The following is a 17,336-nucleotide window of genomic DNA, read 5'->3' on the forward strand; positions in this document are numbered from 1 at the left end:
AATTGTCCTTTATCTTTTCTATCCCCAAATACCACTATTACTATTTTTTCTTTCTGGCTTTTATCAGGGCATTGTATAATAGCATTTTGTACCTGCTTTTTGGTGTATTATTCTTTCACTGAATTCATGCCAATAAATACATTTCTATTACAATATTTTAATGGTTGCATTAAATTCTACCATGTCAGTGTACCACAATGCCTACAGTTTATGTTATTTTCAATGCATTGCAGACTACAGAAACTATATTTGTACCTTATCTCTACACACATCCTTAATTACACACATCCTTAATTAGGATATGTTCCTAATTAGTAGTGAAGGGAATGAAAAGGAAAACCACAATGAGATATCTTTACAAATCCATCAGATTGGAAAATAATTAAAAAGAGCAATGATTCCAAATATAAGAGAGGCTGTGGAGCAATAGGAACGCTCACACACTGGTGATGGGAGTGTAAATTGGAACCACTGCTTTGGAAAACACTTTGGCATTGTTGAATAGAACAGAAGATATGCATACCCTATGAGCATAGCAGCATATTCCCTAGAGTAGCAGTCCTCAAAATTTTGGTTTCAGAATTCCTTGACACCCTTAAAAAGTTAAGGCCCCCAAGAGCCTTTGTTTGTATGGGTTATATCGATCTACACTTCTCAGCTTAGAAATTAAAACTGAGCTGTTTTTAAAGTTCAGCAATACTCAGGACACATTCTATTAGTCATCAGAGCAAGACATCATCGCATATCACGTTGCCTCTCGATCTTCACTGTACCCTTGTGATAGGATGAAAGTGAAAGGCAAATAACATCTTAGCATTTTTATGAAAATAGTTTTGACATTACGGACTCCCCTGGAAGATCTGGGGAACCCCCAAGTGTCCCCAGACCTCACTTTGAGAACTGCTGCCCTCGAGAGGCTCACAAGGATGTTCCCAGCAGCATTGCTTGTACAAGCCCCCAACAAGAAACCACCCCAGATCCCAGCCACAGCAAGATGAGTAAGTTCATTGTGGTTCATTCATAGAACAGAATTCTCTACAGCAACAGAAATGAATGAACTTCGGCAGCAAAATCCGTGGATGAATTTTATAAACATAAAGTTGATTGAAAGAATCCAGACCCGAATGAGAACTTGGGGTATAATTCCATTTATGTGAAATTCAAGAACAGGTAAGTTAATTTGCACTGTCTTGGGATACAATCATAGGTGGTAAAATTATAAAGAAAAGAAGAGATATGATGATTATAACAGTTAAGAGAGTAGTTACCTCTTGTGGTACAGATCCTCTCTTTATTTAAAAATTTGATATTTTGTTCACATGGATTTTTTGCATTAACTTTTTTTTTTTTTTTTTTTGCGTTACGCGGGCCTCTCACTGTTGTGGCCTCTCCTGTTGCGGAGCACAGGCTCCGGACGCACAGGCTCAGCGGCCATGGCTCACGGGCCCACCCGCTCCACGGCATGTGGGATCCTCCCGGACCCAGGCACGAACCCACGTCCCCCGCATCGGCAGGCGGACCCTCAACCACTGCGCCACGAGGGAAGCCCCTTAACTTTTGTTTTTAAAAATATTGCAATAAAAGACTGAATTGATATATTATTTATCTTGATTACCGAGTTTTTTGGCACCCCCTTAAACTTTGCTCCTGAGGCAAGAGCCCCACTCCCCTTACCCTACTACTAGCCCTGATGGTGAAGGAGGGGATGGGGTGTGATCAGAAAGAGACCCCCACAGGAGACTTAAGAGGTGTAGCAATATGCTATTTCTTGACCTGCGCCTAGTTATTAGAGGTGCTTGCTTTATAATTATTCATTATACCTTACATCTATATTTTACACACTTTTCTGATGCATGCTGTAATTTACAATGACTAGGTAAACTGCATTTCTTTGCTTTCCAATGGGATTGAACATGTTTTTTATATCCTTATTGACCTTTTATTTTTCCTCTTTTGTGATTTATTTCAGCTAACATTTAAGAACCTACCATGTGCCAGGTACCTCTTAACAGTCCTGTGAGGTGATAACTATCATCCTCATTTTACGTTTGAGAAAACTGCAATGTGAAAAGTGATTTGCCCAAGGTCATGCATAGCTGGTGGCACCAGAAGATGCATTGCGATGTTTGTGCTATTTCTCTCCTCTGTTCCTTTGGGTTACATTGGTTACACACACACACACACACACACACACACACACACACACACACACACACACACACACACACACACACACACACACACACACACACACACACACACACACACACACACACACTTAAATATGAACAGAGAGATAAGGGAGGTCACCCCAGACACAGAAAAAGCCGAGAGGTAAAGGGTGCTGCTAAGGAAGGTGGGGAGGAGGGGCCCTGTGAGGACAGGAAATGGCTGGGAGGGGCAGCTCCAGGGGAGTCCAGAGAACAGCACTGAACCAACAAACTGGAGGGGGTGGGGGGAATTCACACTTTAGCTCGCTGGGGCCTATACAATTATGGGTTTTCATCCAGCGTTGAATGAATATTTTTTCCACTTTCTGGGTCTCTGACCCTTCCTCTCGCTTCCTTTTTACCCTCCCAAGGAATTTAGCCTTATTCTTCATTGGCTCCACTAGACTGTCATGGGGGATTGGGACTGTGCGTGCGTGCGTGCGTGCGTGCGTGTGTGTGTGTGTGTGTGTGTGTGTGTGTGTGTGTTGGGAGTGGGAAGACTGTGAGAAAGTTGCTGCTCGTTCAATTTTGAAAAGAGAAGCATTTCATCACCTCTCACCACTCTGTTCCCGGCGGGCGGCAGGAGCCTTGGATGCCACTCTCTGCCTCAGCTTGCAGGTCTGGAGTGTGTTTTGCAAACACTGCTCCTGTACAGACTTGAGGCGGACAAGCCTGTGCACCCAAGTTGAGCACTGCCCCAGTCCTGGTTATGCCTGGAGACACAGGCAGCAGCTTCCTGCCCATTTCAACATCTGAATTAAAATGAGAATGTTGGCTCACTAGCCACCATGCTCTTAACACCCACAGTGCCTTCTTAGCACTCCACGTACCTTTACCTCATATCACAGAGAAACTCAAGGGAAAAGCAACCTTCAAAATTACCAGCCTGGCCACTATACCTCCCCCCACTGTCCTCCCCACCCCACGCCAAGCTTACTTACCAAGGTGCATAGGCTACAGTTACATTAATCTGCTTAGTGCATTTATAGGTATTTACAATTAGGCCTTAATCAGATGGTTGACCAAAACATCAGAAATTTTACTTATTAAACTTAAAATGTTTTCTGGAGGTTTATAGTCCTAATGCTCTTAATCCTAGCTGTTTATTATTATTTTTTTAATTTGGAAAATTCACTTTAAAAAAGGCATTTCTTGTAAAACACAAGGTATTAATTCTGTTAAGATTTCTAGGGGATGATTAGGAGTTCATATCCTAAGTGTAAAGACTATTTGTCCACGTAGTTATTAAGCCACTGTGTCTAAAATATCAAAGGATGGGGAAAGTGATAAGAATTAACAGAGAAGATGATGGCAACAATGCCCAACACTTACCTGGCGCTTTATATTTATGCCTCTCTGAGCAAAGTAGTGAAGCAAAGTTTAATAGACTCTTACATAAACCCTTTTTCTGAAAAGTTTACAAGATTGCTTTTTGCTCATAACTTCCTTTAAGCCATGGCACTTCTAGAATGATAGGGTTGTAAGGAGCCGAGTCGCTCTTATAAATTTCTGTGTCCTAATAAAATCTCATTTGGGGAAAGTACGTGCAACACATAATAACGTGTTATGGGGACAGGCCCGCGTGAGCAGCAACAGCTGACACCCAGTGGAGAACGTATTTGAAAGATAACCTACATTTTAAAAGAAAGTGTAATAGAGATCTACCTTTCCCTACCATGATGAAAAATAAAAATCAATCCTTAGCACTCGACACAATGTTTCCCAACTAGTTTCTTCCAAGGGGCTAGATGTCAGTTTGCCTTTGATATTTGGAAAAGGGGTGGGGAAAAGATTTTTTTCAACTCGGGAGAAAAAAGGAGTAACTAAGTTCTTTGCAGCACACTCAACAACAGGTCTATAAAATTGGCGTTGTTAGAATGGCTGATGGAACTAACTCAAATATAGTCAGCAAGGGCAGCTTGTCAATGATTACCTGCAATAATTTAAAGAACCTCGAGAAGGGCAGACACAGTAGATCACATACTAGTGTTTTCATTTCTATTTCAAAGTCTCCAAGGCTACTTAGCCCCCACTCTACTCCTCAGCCTCCTACTATATTCCTTCTACTCACAATTGCTCACGATTTTTAAGCCCAGAGAATTTACCAGCTCTAGACAATAAACACACTGTGAAGTTAACTGATGTCATTAATAATAATACTACATAAATTCAAAACAAAGTCTCGGTCAGTGGGCTTCCCTGTTGGCGCAGTGGTTAAGAATCCGCCTGCCAATGCAGGGGTACACGGGTTCGAGCCCTGGTCCAGGAAGATCCCATGTGCCACGGAGCAACTAAGCCTGTGTGCCACAACTACTGAGCCTGAGCTCTGGAGCCCGCGAATCACAGTTACTGAGCCGAACTGCCACAACTACCGAAGCCCGCGCGCCTAGAGCCTGTGCTCCGCGACAAGAGAAGCCACCGCAATGAGAAGCCAGCGCGCCGCAACGAAGCGTAGCTCCCGCTCACCACAACTAGAGAAAGCCCGCACGCAGCAACAAAAACCCAACACAGCCAAAAATAAAAATTAATTAACTAATTAATTTAAAATAAAAAGTCTCGGTCAGTGAAGAGATAACAAAACTTCACTTAGTTTCTTACCATGATGTGGCTTCTTTTTTCCTTTCTATAGACACACCAAGAGAATATGAGAAGTACAGTGTAGCTGGGCAGGCATTACCAAGATCAATCTTCCTACTTCTCAGAATAGCCTTGTCTGTCCTCCTCCTTCCAGATGACTGTGTTTAACTCTCTCCAGCTCACCTTCCTGGCAGTGCTGCTCTCTCCCAGAGCCCGAGCTGAATGACAGCTACTGACTGTTTATGTGAAGAGCACATTTAACAAAGGCGTGTTTGAGTCAAAAGTTGAAAGGGTTAACGAGGTGCGCCCTTTTTTGGGTGTGACACTGACCCAAAATTGCTGAAAAGACAACAGAGGAAGTAGTAGGCAGTTTGGGGAAAGGTGCCCTGAATATATTAAATTGGAAAACCTGATAGGAAGTAGAGCGAGAAGAACCTCTTAGCTTTGATTTTCTTTCTCTGGTGAACGAGGTCAGCTTTCTTTAATGCCGAGTTTTTGTTATGTCTCGTTTTAATTCCAGCTTCTATTTACTTATGCTTTCTTAAAAAGATATAAATTATATCCCATAAGCCACATACCATGTAACATTACCAAAAATGAAAGCATGCAGCATAACAGAAAATGTAAAAATTATGTCCACCTCATTAAAACCCAAACAACTGATACCTATTTTCATCAATAAGTAGGATTCAATAACTAGAGATTACCATGACATTTGTTCCAAAAGTTTCTAGTCCATATGTCTGATCAGAAGTTTTCAGTATTTGGTAACAAGTTTATTCTTCAACGAAATAGTCACACTACTATTAGACCAATATTTCTTAAGTCTTTGTTATTAGGTGACATCAATCATAAAAAAGTACTCTCCTAATTTTTTCATCATGAGCATCAGTATTAGAAACATTTATTGAGCATCTACTGGCTCATTTCAATGTGCAAGTTTGTATTGATGATGGTGAGTGTGTATGTGAGGTACTATTATTCTTTTGTATGTTTTCAATTTTCTTTTAAATTATGGTAAAAAGCACACAACAAAATTTACATCTTAACCATTTTCAAGTGTACAGGTTAGTAGTGCTCACTATATTCACACTGCTGTGCACAGATCTCTAGAACTTTTTCATCTTGAACAACTGAAGCTTTATACCTATTGAACAACAACTCCCCATTTTGCCAACGCTGCAGCCCCTGGAAACCACTATTCTCCTTTCTGTCTCTATGAGCTGGACTATTTAGGTACCGCATAAAGTGGAAACGTACAGTACTTGTCTTTTTGTGACTACCTTATTTCATTTGGCATAATGTCCTCACGATTTGTCTATGTTGTAGCATAAGACAGGATTTCCTCCTCTTTTAAGGTTGAACAATATTCCACTGTATGTATGGATCACATTTTCTTTATCCATTCATCTGTTAATGGACATTTGGGTTACTTCCACCTCTTGGCTTTTGTGAATAACGCTGCAGTGAACATGGGTGTGCAAGTATCTCTTCAAGATCCTGCATTCAATTCTTTAGGATATATACCCAGAAGTGGATCATATGGTAATTTATTTTTAATTTTTTTAGTAACCATCATACTGTTTTCCCTAGCAGCTGTACCATTTTACTTTCCCACCAACAGGGCACAAGTGTTCCAATTTCTCCACATCTTCACCAACACTTGTTATTTTTTGGTTTTTTGGTAGTGGTCTTCCTAATGATGAAGTGGTGATTAGTTGTTTTTTGTTTTGTTTTGTTTTTGAGTGATAGTGCTATTCTAAAGAAAAGCTAGAAGAAGTAGATGGCTAAACTTATTTAAAATATATATTATAAATTTCTCTAGGCTTGGCAAACTCAGCTGTAATTTCCTCTGTAATCATCTATGTAAAAAGATAAATTTTGAATAGATTGAGAGATAAACTCTCCAAAAACTAAAAAAAAAAAAATTATCTTAAATAACTACTTAAAAAATATTAAAAGGTTTGTTTATAAAAAGACTCAATGGTCATTTGCCAACCATAACTGTATTTATAGAGTGTCACACTCATGATTACATGAGGGTTCTTATAGTTCACGTATTCATTCAACAAGCAGTTATTGGTTGCCAACTCTGTCAGTTTCTGCAGATTCAGGAATTAAAAGATACAGTCTCTGCCATCAAGGAACTCACAGTTTGGGGTAAAAGGGACGGAAAGAGGACAGATGTGTGCCAAGACAGAGCAAAGCAATGTTATTGTTTAGAGGTGTGTATAGGATGCAGTGGGCATCTGATGATAGCTACCATGAATGGATGGCCTGTGTAGAAAAAGTAGTGCTTTATAGAAGGGGTGGCATTTGAATTGATACTTAAAATGCATGTATCCTAGTTATGGTACTGTGGTTGGTAACAGATAAAACCCTTTTAATCTAATATTAATTCTGCAGTTTAATATAAATCATTTATATTAAAAATATTTACCTGGTGATATGGATATATATATATATATATATATATATACATATATATATACACAATATGAAAATAAGAATTCTTCTACTGACTCAACCTGGACAGAAAAGCCATGAAACAATTACTGTCTTCTGTAAGTACCTACCATGTACTCACTCGGTGAGAGGTAGAGAACATAAGGCTTATTTTGACTTCTAGAAGCTTATAGAGTTGTCTATAAAACAACCACCAGTGTGCAGACAGGCATATAATTAAGTGCTAAAATGTGTAGAAGAGACATTTGTAATGCTTCAAGAGTTCAAAGAGGAAGAGAGGAGTGACAATGTGCCGGAAGACTGCAGGAAGGACCTAGGACTGCCTGGAAGGATAGATTTAATGAGGCAAGAGTGGAGGAACAGCATTCCAGGTGAAGGGAACAGCCAGAATAAAGGCAATGAAGTGACAACAGGCATAGGGGTTCGCTTGAGTGACGGTGCATAAAGAAGGTCAGTGGGATAAGTAAGTAGGAGGCTGAATAAGTAAGAATAATTTAGTTTGGTGAGGGCCTTGAAAGGCTCGTCAAGAAGCCTAGGTGTGATGTCATGAGAAATATGGGCTCTTTGCAGATTTCTGAGCAGGGAAGTGACATGATTCAAAGCAGTGATGGAGGAAGACAAGCATGGCAGGCTGCGGTGGGCTCAACTGCATGCGGACCTGGAGTCAGCAGTTGAGACATGAAGGGCTGAGGAGCCTGAAGTGACCACCGACTGTGGAAACAGAGGGAACAAAAGAAAGGACTGCAGGAAAGCAGACACTGAGAGAGAGAGAGATGACTCCGAAGAACTCCGTGATGCCTCAGAGAACCCTGGGAGCTCCATCGGAGCTCAGGAGTCTGGCGTGAGTCATGTTGAACTCAGGGCACAGTAAATGTTTCCACATGGAAATGTCCACACGCCATCTGGAACAGACCTGGAACCCATTTCCATTTTCAAAGCTACATATCTACACTGTACCTGAAGTCTCAAGCAGTCACATACCAGATCACAATTTGGTAGGAAAGACATAAGTGACAGTTTGTAACTGGCATCGCCGGCTCTATGAAGGGCCAGACGTGCTCTTACTCCCCGTAAAAGAGATGAAAGACACCTGTGTCTGTCCTCAGCTGCCATCGGCGCTTTACAGATCTGGGTCAGGACTCAGTCTCTCCAAATGTGCCTCATCCACACATGGCCCCTGCTGAGCCACCTCTGTAGTGAGAAGGGCATTAATAAACGTCAGTAATAACCACTCTGACATGACATCATTTTGTTTAAATAAAGTGTTTGAAAAAAGGTCATGCTTTGTGATTCTCATAATGAATGAAGTAAAAACAGCAAGCGTGTAGTTCTGTTTTGAAACCAATGAAAATCCTCTTGGGAGAGGAGACTTCATTAAATTAACATCACACGGAGATGAGAGGAAGAGCTGCCAGTTTCATTTACTTTCCAGCCTCACTGGAGGTGCTGTACTGTTTCATTACTGTACATTTTTTTTAAGTGCAACTTGAAAAACAGACGCTCAGAGCCAGCAACAGGACTCCTCACAGGGGGTGGGGAAAGGCCTGAGAATCTGGCAGGCCTCCCTCCTGCCCCCTCAGCCAAGTTCCCCAGTTCCCCTGGGGTCATTCCAGCTTCAGGGCCTTTCATTTCCTCACCCACTCATTCCCTCTCTACCTGTGGGAATCTGTATTCTGGAGCAGGAAGGCAGGAATAGGAAAATACGAAAAATTCCTGCCCCTGACTCTATGGCTGGGTCTCTAAAGAGCACAGAGCAGGAGCTAAATGCAAAAGACAGCAGAATTGCCAACGCCTGACTTTCCTCCCACATTCATTGGCCCTGCCCTTCTGTATCACATTGGAAAATATTCACATCAACATATTTCAGCTACTAGTCACAGAATAGGCGTATGAATAAATGCAGAGCATGTGTTCACAGGGCCCAGTGAATCTTCCCAGTGCAAAAATTCAATATGCAAACTTTACAATTTTGCAAAAGAAATTCATCTTTAGGGGTTTCCCTGGTGGTGCAGTGGTTAAGAATCCACCTGCCAATGCAGGGGACACGGGTTCCAGCCCTGGTCCGGGAAGATCCCACATGCTGTGGAGCAACTAAGCCCGTGCAACACAACTACTGAGCCTGCGTTGTAGAGGCCGTGAGCCACAACTACTGAGCCTGCATGCCACAACTACTGAAGCCCATGCACCTAGAGCCTGTGCTCCACAATGAGAGAAGCCACCACAATGAGAAGCCGGCGCACCGCAACGAAGAGTAGCCCCCATTCGCCACAACTAGAGAAAGCCCGGGCACAGCAACAAAGACCCAACACAGCCAAAAATAATAAACAAATAATAAAATAAATAAATTTATTAAAAAAAAGAAATTCATCTTTAAATTGCCAACCTCTGTTTTTTTTAATCTACTCAATCTATCGCTTTAGGTTCTAATTCCTCTTTCATAATCCTCCTGGTGAGATGTCCCCCTCATTAACTGAATTGTAGAGTTTTCTTTCTGTGCTTATTCCTTTAGGAACCATCAGACCAGTCACAAATCTGATTTAAAGATGGTTATGCCATCGCTGTTGATTTCCCAAAGCTCACAGTCTTCTAGGGGAAAGTGCTTCCATTCACACCAGCATGAACTAGGGATTCTTCTAGCTGTATTAAGAAACCGGCAGCATTACACCACCCTGTCTCTGTGGGTATATTTGTTTTTTGTTTTTAACATCTTTATTGGAGTATAATTGCTTTACAATGGTGTGTTAGTTTCTGCTTTATAACAAAGTGAATCAGTTATACGTATACATATGTCCCCATATCTCCTCCCTCTTGCCTCTCCCTCCCTATCCCACCCCTCTAGGTGGTCACAAAGCACCGAGCTGATCTCCCTGTGCTATGTGGCTGCTTCCCACTAGCTATCTATTTTACATTTGGTAGTGTATATATGTCCATGCCACTCTCTCACTTTGTCCCAGCTTCCCCTTCCCCTTCCCCATATCCTCAAGTCCATTCTCTAGTAGGTCTGTGTCTTTATTCCTGTCTTGCCCCTAGGTTCTTCATGACCTTTTTTTTTTTTTCCCTTAGATTCCACATATATGTGTTAGCATATGGTATTTGTTTTTCTCTTTCTGACTTACTTCACTCTGTATGGCAGACTCTAGGTCCATCCACCTCACTACAAATAACTCAATTTTGTTTCTTTTTTGTGGATATATTTTAATAAAACGCTGGGTGGGATTCTGAGAGGGAAACAACACTGTAATGTGAGCTCATTAGACTAAGGACTCCCCTGTGGTTGAATTTTCATGCCCTGCTAGAGGCATTGGTCTCTCCATTCCAGACAAAGTCTTCCCATAGTTCTTTACCTGTTCCTCAATCTATGCACTTTTTAGACATTTAGTCTGTTTCCTCACTATTAATAAACAAACTCAACTCTGTCACTTACACGGGATAATTTTGTGTACTTGTGTACAGACTGAATAAAATGAACTGAAACCAACTCTAAACAACATAAACTACAACCAAACTAAAATGATCCAAAATAATTAGTTTTCCTTTTCAATCTCTCAAAATAGTAATGAATTTGAAATTTTTCCTATTATTTTGAAGTAATTTGGGATCTGTGACACGATCAAATAAAAAACACTCTATTAAGACTGTTGCTCAAAAAGTATTTGTGGTAGGAAGAATTCTAAGATGGTTCCCCAAATTCCCACCCTTGGTACACACACCCTGTGTAATCCCCTCCCTTGGAGTGTGGGCAGGTCCTATCAATATGATGGATGTCGCTTCTGTGATTAGGTACATTATGAGGCAAAGGTGAAGGGATTTTGCAGATGTAATTAAGTTCCCTAATGAGCTGACTTTGAGTTACTCTAAAGGGAGATTATCCTAGGTAGACCTGACCCAGTCAGGTGAGCCCTTTAAAAGAGAGCCCAGAGGTCAGAAACTTGAAGCATCAAAGACTCTCCCCTGATGACTTTTGAAAAGCAAGCTGCTATGAGGTCTACAGCAAGGAAGTGGAATCTTGCCAACAGCCACAGGAGCTTGGAAGAGGACTCCTAGCCTCAGATGCAACTCCAGCCCCAGCTGACACCATGACTGCAGGTTGTGAGACCCTGAGTGGAGAATCCAGTTAAGCCTTGTTCAGACTCCTGACCCACGGAATCTGAGACAATGAAATGCATGTTGTTTTCAGCTGCTAAATTCATGATGTTATGCAGCAATAGAAAACTAATTCAATATCAATAAATATTTATTGGCCACTTTTTGCTGGGCTACATTTTGCAATAGATTTTTTTTTAAGTGTAAAGATTAATCCATGTATTTGAGAAACTTTAATCTACTGGGGACCATAATATAGGCAACTCTGTGGGGACAAAATAAAGCAGCATGTATCTGATAAGTTGTAGCAATTCTTAAACTAGGAATGTGAAGGAGGAGAGCAATCAGGGAAGGCTTTGTGAAAGCGGTGGCACAAGCTGGAGTTTGAATAGTTGTGTTAGGTAGAAATGAGGTAGATCAGCATCCCAGGACAAAGGAAGAGCGTGAGCAAAGCAGAGATGGAAAAGTGCAATGTCTATTTAGGGAGGAGCCAATGAAACACTCTGGCTGAAACAGAGTTCCCGTAGGGGTTGCTTGGGACTTTATTGGTGATCAACAGGCAGCCTTTGAAGGCAAGAGAGGCACCTTTTGTGTGTTAACAAGGGTAGCAAATGTTTGGCTCTCCATCTAAGTGGAAAGGTTGACTGCTTTCTTGGTTCAGAAGATAAGGGAGATCCTTTGCTCTCTCCTGGCTTTTCAGATGTTGATACTGTTATCTCCCCTGCTTCCTGATTCTCACTATGCAGTAAACACTAAGGGTTTTTTTCCTTCTATGATATCAAATATCTTGTTTACTAACAGAAAGGAGATTTCCGATCTCTGCAACAAAACACATACCGGATCCATTTCATCAGGAGGTGGAGGAAGGGCACGCAGCAGCAGGCTCAGTCTATACGCTCTCTTCCATTTAAGAGACTCATATCTAACAAGAATCAAATTATGTGGAAAAGAAGATAATCATTTCAAAATCTGTGCATTTTAGTGGATAGACATCTCAAATAAGATGGCCCTTGGTTTAGAGAAATTTTTAAAAGATTTATATATTGAAAAATAGGACAGATCAGAGTAGGAAGCATAGATCTTCATGGGAAATTTTTAAAAAAAGGAATTTGGGGGATTGAAGACTGGCCTCTAAAAATAGAATAAAGGTTGAGACTTAGAGAAAAGGTCAGTGAGTCATTCCCAGTGTGGAGAATGGCTGAGGAAATTTTATCAACAGTAGTGATGAATACATGATTTTCAATTGCTAGCCATACTGTGCCACACCCTCAGTAAGAGTTCTCTGTATGCGACTGTGAGGGTAGTGGTGCTTCTGGAGAATCAAGAAGGGGACTGAAGTCCACGTACAGGCTGACGTGTGGCCAAAGGAAACATGGGAGGAGAGGTGAGAGAGGGAGTGGACACCCTGAGAAGGGTCAGTGCCAGAGGTGGGGGAGGGCAGGGAGGCCTCTGGCTTTACCCAGCATGTGGAAGGGGGCTTCCCTCTTTTTATTTGAGCATTGAAGGACAGGTGTCCTCTTATGGCTGGAAGTCTTGGGGGACACCAAATAGCAGATATTTGTATTATATTTTTATAAATTTCAACCATAAGGGTTAACTATGTCCCAAACATGTTGCTAAGTGCTTGATATACATAATCTTATTGACTCTGAAGAGGTACTTGTTACTGTCCCCATTTTCAAATGAGGAAGCAAGTTCAGAGAAGGTAAGTAACTTGCCCAAGGGCAGAGAACGAATCAACAGTGTCCTGATTCAAACCCAGTGCTGCTGGGCTCCGAATCCCATGTTCTTACCCTCCGCTCTCTACACCAGCTTTCACCACACTGCTCTACCGGGAACCACTCTGTTTCTCTGGTTCCCCCTTGTCTTCCCTCATAACCCTCTTGCTTGTCTCCCTCTTATCAATTTCCTTTTTAATCCCCCCGCCACCTCAAATGTAATTTCTGCTGTCTCTTGGGAGCATCCAGCCATCTTCTGGGGGCGTCTCTCTCGGTATGTTCCCGCACCATAGATACCGTGTCAAGTTCATTGGGTAGATAGACACTCAGCCTCCTGGGATGGGTTAGGGAATGTGGCTGAGGCCACACAGGAAGAGGCAAGGCTAGTTGCTGATAAAGGTAATTCGTATATGGGGGCCCATAAAATGGAGACTGCCCCAGTAGCCTAGCCCACATCACAAATCTAAGTCATCCGGCTCTTATAGGAAACACCTGTCAAGGAAACCGAACACACACCAATCACAAATCTCCAACTCAGCTTTAGCTCACCTCGCCCTAGAAACCAGCACCTACTAGCCTTATATGGAAATCACCACCTCCTAGCCAATCACATCCTGTTTCCTTGTTGCCACTTCCAACGCTGCATAAATCTCGCTCTTGCCCAAAATCCCTCAGGAAGAGAGCTCCACCGCTTGTGAGGCACTGCACTTCCCAGATCCAGTCCTTTCCCTTGAATAAAGGACATCAAACTTGTTACTACATTGTATTATTTTTGTCAGTTGACAGTGCTATCTAGGGACCCTTTTTCCCTGGTCCCGCTGAATGGCGATCCTTTTAAAACCACAAGTCAGATCATGTCACTCCCCTGCTTAAAATCCTCCAATGGCTTCCATGATGTTCAGAAAGAAATTCAAAGCTCTGACAATGGCCATCAAGCCCCTGCGTGATCCAGCCCCTGCCTGCCTCAGTCGCTCCCCTCCAGCCGCTGTGCTCTCGTTACCACTCCTTAACAGAGCCAAGGGCCTTTGTGTGTGCTGCCCTTCTCCCACAGAGCTGCATGGGCATTCTTCACTTAACTCAAGTCCCTTCAGGGAGGCCTTCCGTGACTGCTGATGCTATCTAAAATGGCACTCCCTGCCATCATTTCTGCTTCCTCTGCCTGTGCTGCTTCCCCCAGCACCTACCACTAGCTAATGATACAATGTATCTATTTGATTGTCTTCTGTCAGAATGCAGGTTCCTGGAGAGCAGGGACTTTCCCTATTTCACTCACCCCAAACCCCCAGTTGCCTAAAAGAGCTGGCTCATAAGAGGCATCTCACATATATAATAGGTACTTGAAAGACATCCGCTAAATGAATAGAGGCGCTCACAGATAGTGAAAGGCTTGATTCAGGTCTGGTCTGCACATACATGCCTGACTGGGAGATAAGGTGTATCAGCCAGGTGGAAGTAAGTACAGGAAGAGTGGGAGAATTTGATGAGAGTCTGACAACAGGGCAAAGGTGTGGGCAGGGCGCGAAGAAGCTTATGTCCTGCTCTGAGGCTGCTAACCGGTCTGAAGGGCAAGGAGGGAGCAGATACCAGGACAGACAGAGCAGAGGGATGTGCTGAGTAGGACACTGAGAGGAGCCTGCAGCCACCCCGGAGGGAGGGGATCAGGGTGGGTAGATGCCCCATCTCCCCTCCCTCCCTCTGATCTCCTGGTGTGACTCCCTTTGACTGAGCTCATCAGGAAGCGAGAGGCCAAAGCCAGACCTGGAGAAGGGTGGAGAGGAACCCAGAGGGCCCAATGGAGGGTTTCCAGCTGAGAAGGCAAAGGAATCTCTGAGGCAAGAGTAAGCCTCGCCTCTCCCTCTTGCTGTTTCTGAAGGAGGTGCAGCTGAGATTAGGGAAAGGAAGAGCTAGAGGCCTCATCATCATAAAGACTAGCATGGAGTACTGCAGACACATGAGTCATGGTCTAATTCTACTGGCTGATAAGAATCACCAGCTGGTAAGGGTTTGTAATTATTCTCTTCCTAAATTTACTTCGTCAGAGTGACAGAATTCTTCTAAGCTGAACTTTCATCTCCATTGTAGCAGCCAAGTTTCCTTTAATACTCAGATCCTCTTGGTACATGCTAGGCTGCATTGAGCAATCCTAGCTTGGTCACAGGGTCAGCCAGGCCCTCCTGTGGCCCACACCATCTTTGCCGGCCATACTGGACCTAATGAGAATCACTGGACCTCAGACCTTATGAGCTTTATACTTCCCTTAAGTCCTGGCAATCATTTCTGCAATTATGTCTTCCCTGACATCATGTCACTGAGAAAATAAACTATAATTCTAGCAAAAACCTGGATGCTGACCCCCATCTCACCCCATATATAAAAAAAAACCTCAAAACTGATCAACGACCTAAATGTAAGCTAAAACTATAAACTCTTAAGAGAAAACATAGGTGTAAATCTTTGTGACTTTAAATTTGGCAATGGTTTCTTATAATATGTAAAGCACCAAAAATATATACAGATAAATTGGACTTCATCAAAAATAAACTTTTGTGCTTCTAAGAATACTATCAAGAAAGTGAAAAGATAGCCCACAGAATGGGAGGAAATATCTGCAAATCACATATCTTGTAAATCAAACATCAAACCACATGTGGGGGTTTAGTATCCAGAACTCTTACAATTCAACAACAAAAATACGAATAACCCAATTCTAAAAGGACTTGAATAGACATTCCTCCAGAGAAGATATACAAATAGACAGTAAGCACATGAAACGATGCTCAACATCATTAGTCATTAGGCAAACACAAATCAAAAGCATAATAAGATACCACTTCACACCCACTAGGATAGATACAATCAAAACAATGACAAATTCTGGTGAGGATATGGATAAATTAGAACTCTTACATATTGTAAAATTGCAGCCAATTTGGGAAACAGTTTGGTAGTACCAGTTTTGGTACATAAAAGTACCATATGACCCAGCAACTTCACTGTTACGTATATACTATCAGAATTGAAAATACACATTCACAAAAAAAACTTGAACATGAATGTTCACAGTAATATTATTCATAATAGCGAAAAAGTGGAAACAACCCCGAAGTTCATTGACTGATGAATGAATAAACAAAATCTGGCATATCCATGCAGGAGAATATTACGTTGCAATACATACTACATACTGGAAGAACCTTGAGACCATGATGCTAAGTGAAAAAAGCCAGACACAAAAGACCACATATTGTATAATTCCACTTTTACCATATATCCAGAGCGGGCAAATCCACAGAGACAGAAAATGGATTAACGGTTGCCAAGGATGGGGCGGGGGGGGGGGTGGCGGGAGGACAGGGAGTGGGGAGGGACTATGGATGGGTTTCTTTTTGGGGTGCTGAAGATGTTCTGGGATTAGGTAGTGGTGATGGCTGTACAACCTTGGAAATAAAAACCACTGAACCACTGTATACTTTAAAAGGACAAGTTTTATGGTATGTGGATCACTTCTCAATTTTAAAAAATGGATGATAAACAATAATGAAGTGAGACTATTTCCAGTGTCCTTATTGCCCCAGTGCAAGGAAACTAATGAAAGTAAAATAAGATCTCAAGTTGCAAGAAAAAAGTTATGGGGCCCTGGAACAATGCTAAGGCCAAATCCATGAAAGCGCTATGGAAGGCCTTCTCACTGTGTTCTAGTGGCAGCTGCAGAAAGGGAAATGGAAAGAAGGGAGGATGGTAATTAAGGTCCGGGAAGGCCTCCTATGAGCCGGGGACTTCGGCAAAGCCTGAGGTCCCTAACAAGGGGCAGGAGCATGGCAGTCAGCCCAGGACTCACATTCATGAAGGGCCTCAGATACAAACTTGTATTTGTCAATGACATAAAAGACTCAAGTACATGGAGACAATAACAGGAATTTTTGTCCCTTATAAAATGACATCTCATGAAATATAAACTAATATTTTTTAGCATATCCTTATTTGCAAATAATTATATTTGTGTATGCTAAGAATATTAATTTTTAAAAAGTAAAAATTTAGTAAAAGTAAAAATCAGTATTTTCATAACCCTATTTTTGACATTTTGACACTTGACTTTTGGTTGTTGTTGTTGTTCTAATGTATTAGGAGTTTCTAAAATGGGAGTGAGCGCGGCCTCTCTTAATTTCTGAGGAGCCCTGATAATATTTAAGCCCCACAGCCACCCCAAGAGGTAAATATTATGGTCCCATTTCATAAGTGAGAAAACTGAGGTTCAGTAAGACTAAATTAATTGACCTGT

The 17,336-nt window shown here is 42.0% G+C and overlaps 1 protein-coding gene across 2 annotated transcripts in view; it reads right to left on the reverse strand.

Annotated features, from left to right (window-relative positions):
* The window catches only part of CRYBG1 (crystallin beta-gamma domain containing 1), a 206,463-nt gene that overhangs the window by 72,010 nt on the left and 117,117 nt on the right, over positions 1-17,336 (reverse strand). Inside the window, exon 1 of one of the 2 annotated variants that reach the window (XM_049695280.1) lies at positions 4,809-4,969. The exons of the other annotated variant lie outside the window; for it this stretch is intronic. Coding sequence (XP_049551237.1) covers positions 4,809-4,811 — 3 coding nt within the window. The 5' untranslated portion in view covers positions 4,812-4,969. Of the gene's footprint in view, positions 1-4,808; positions 4,970-17,336 lie in introns of those variants that run through there. 2 annotated transcript variants of the gene reach the window in all.

The sequence above is a fragment of the Orcinus orca genome, chromosome 12 (assembly GCF_937001465.1).
Source record: "Orcinus orca chromosome 12, mOrcOrc1.1, whole genome shotgun sequence".
NCBI lineage: Eukaryota > Metazoa > Chordata > Mammalia > Artiodactyla > Delphinidae > Orcinus > Orcinus orca.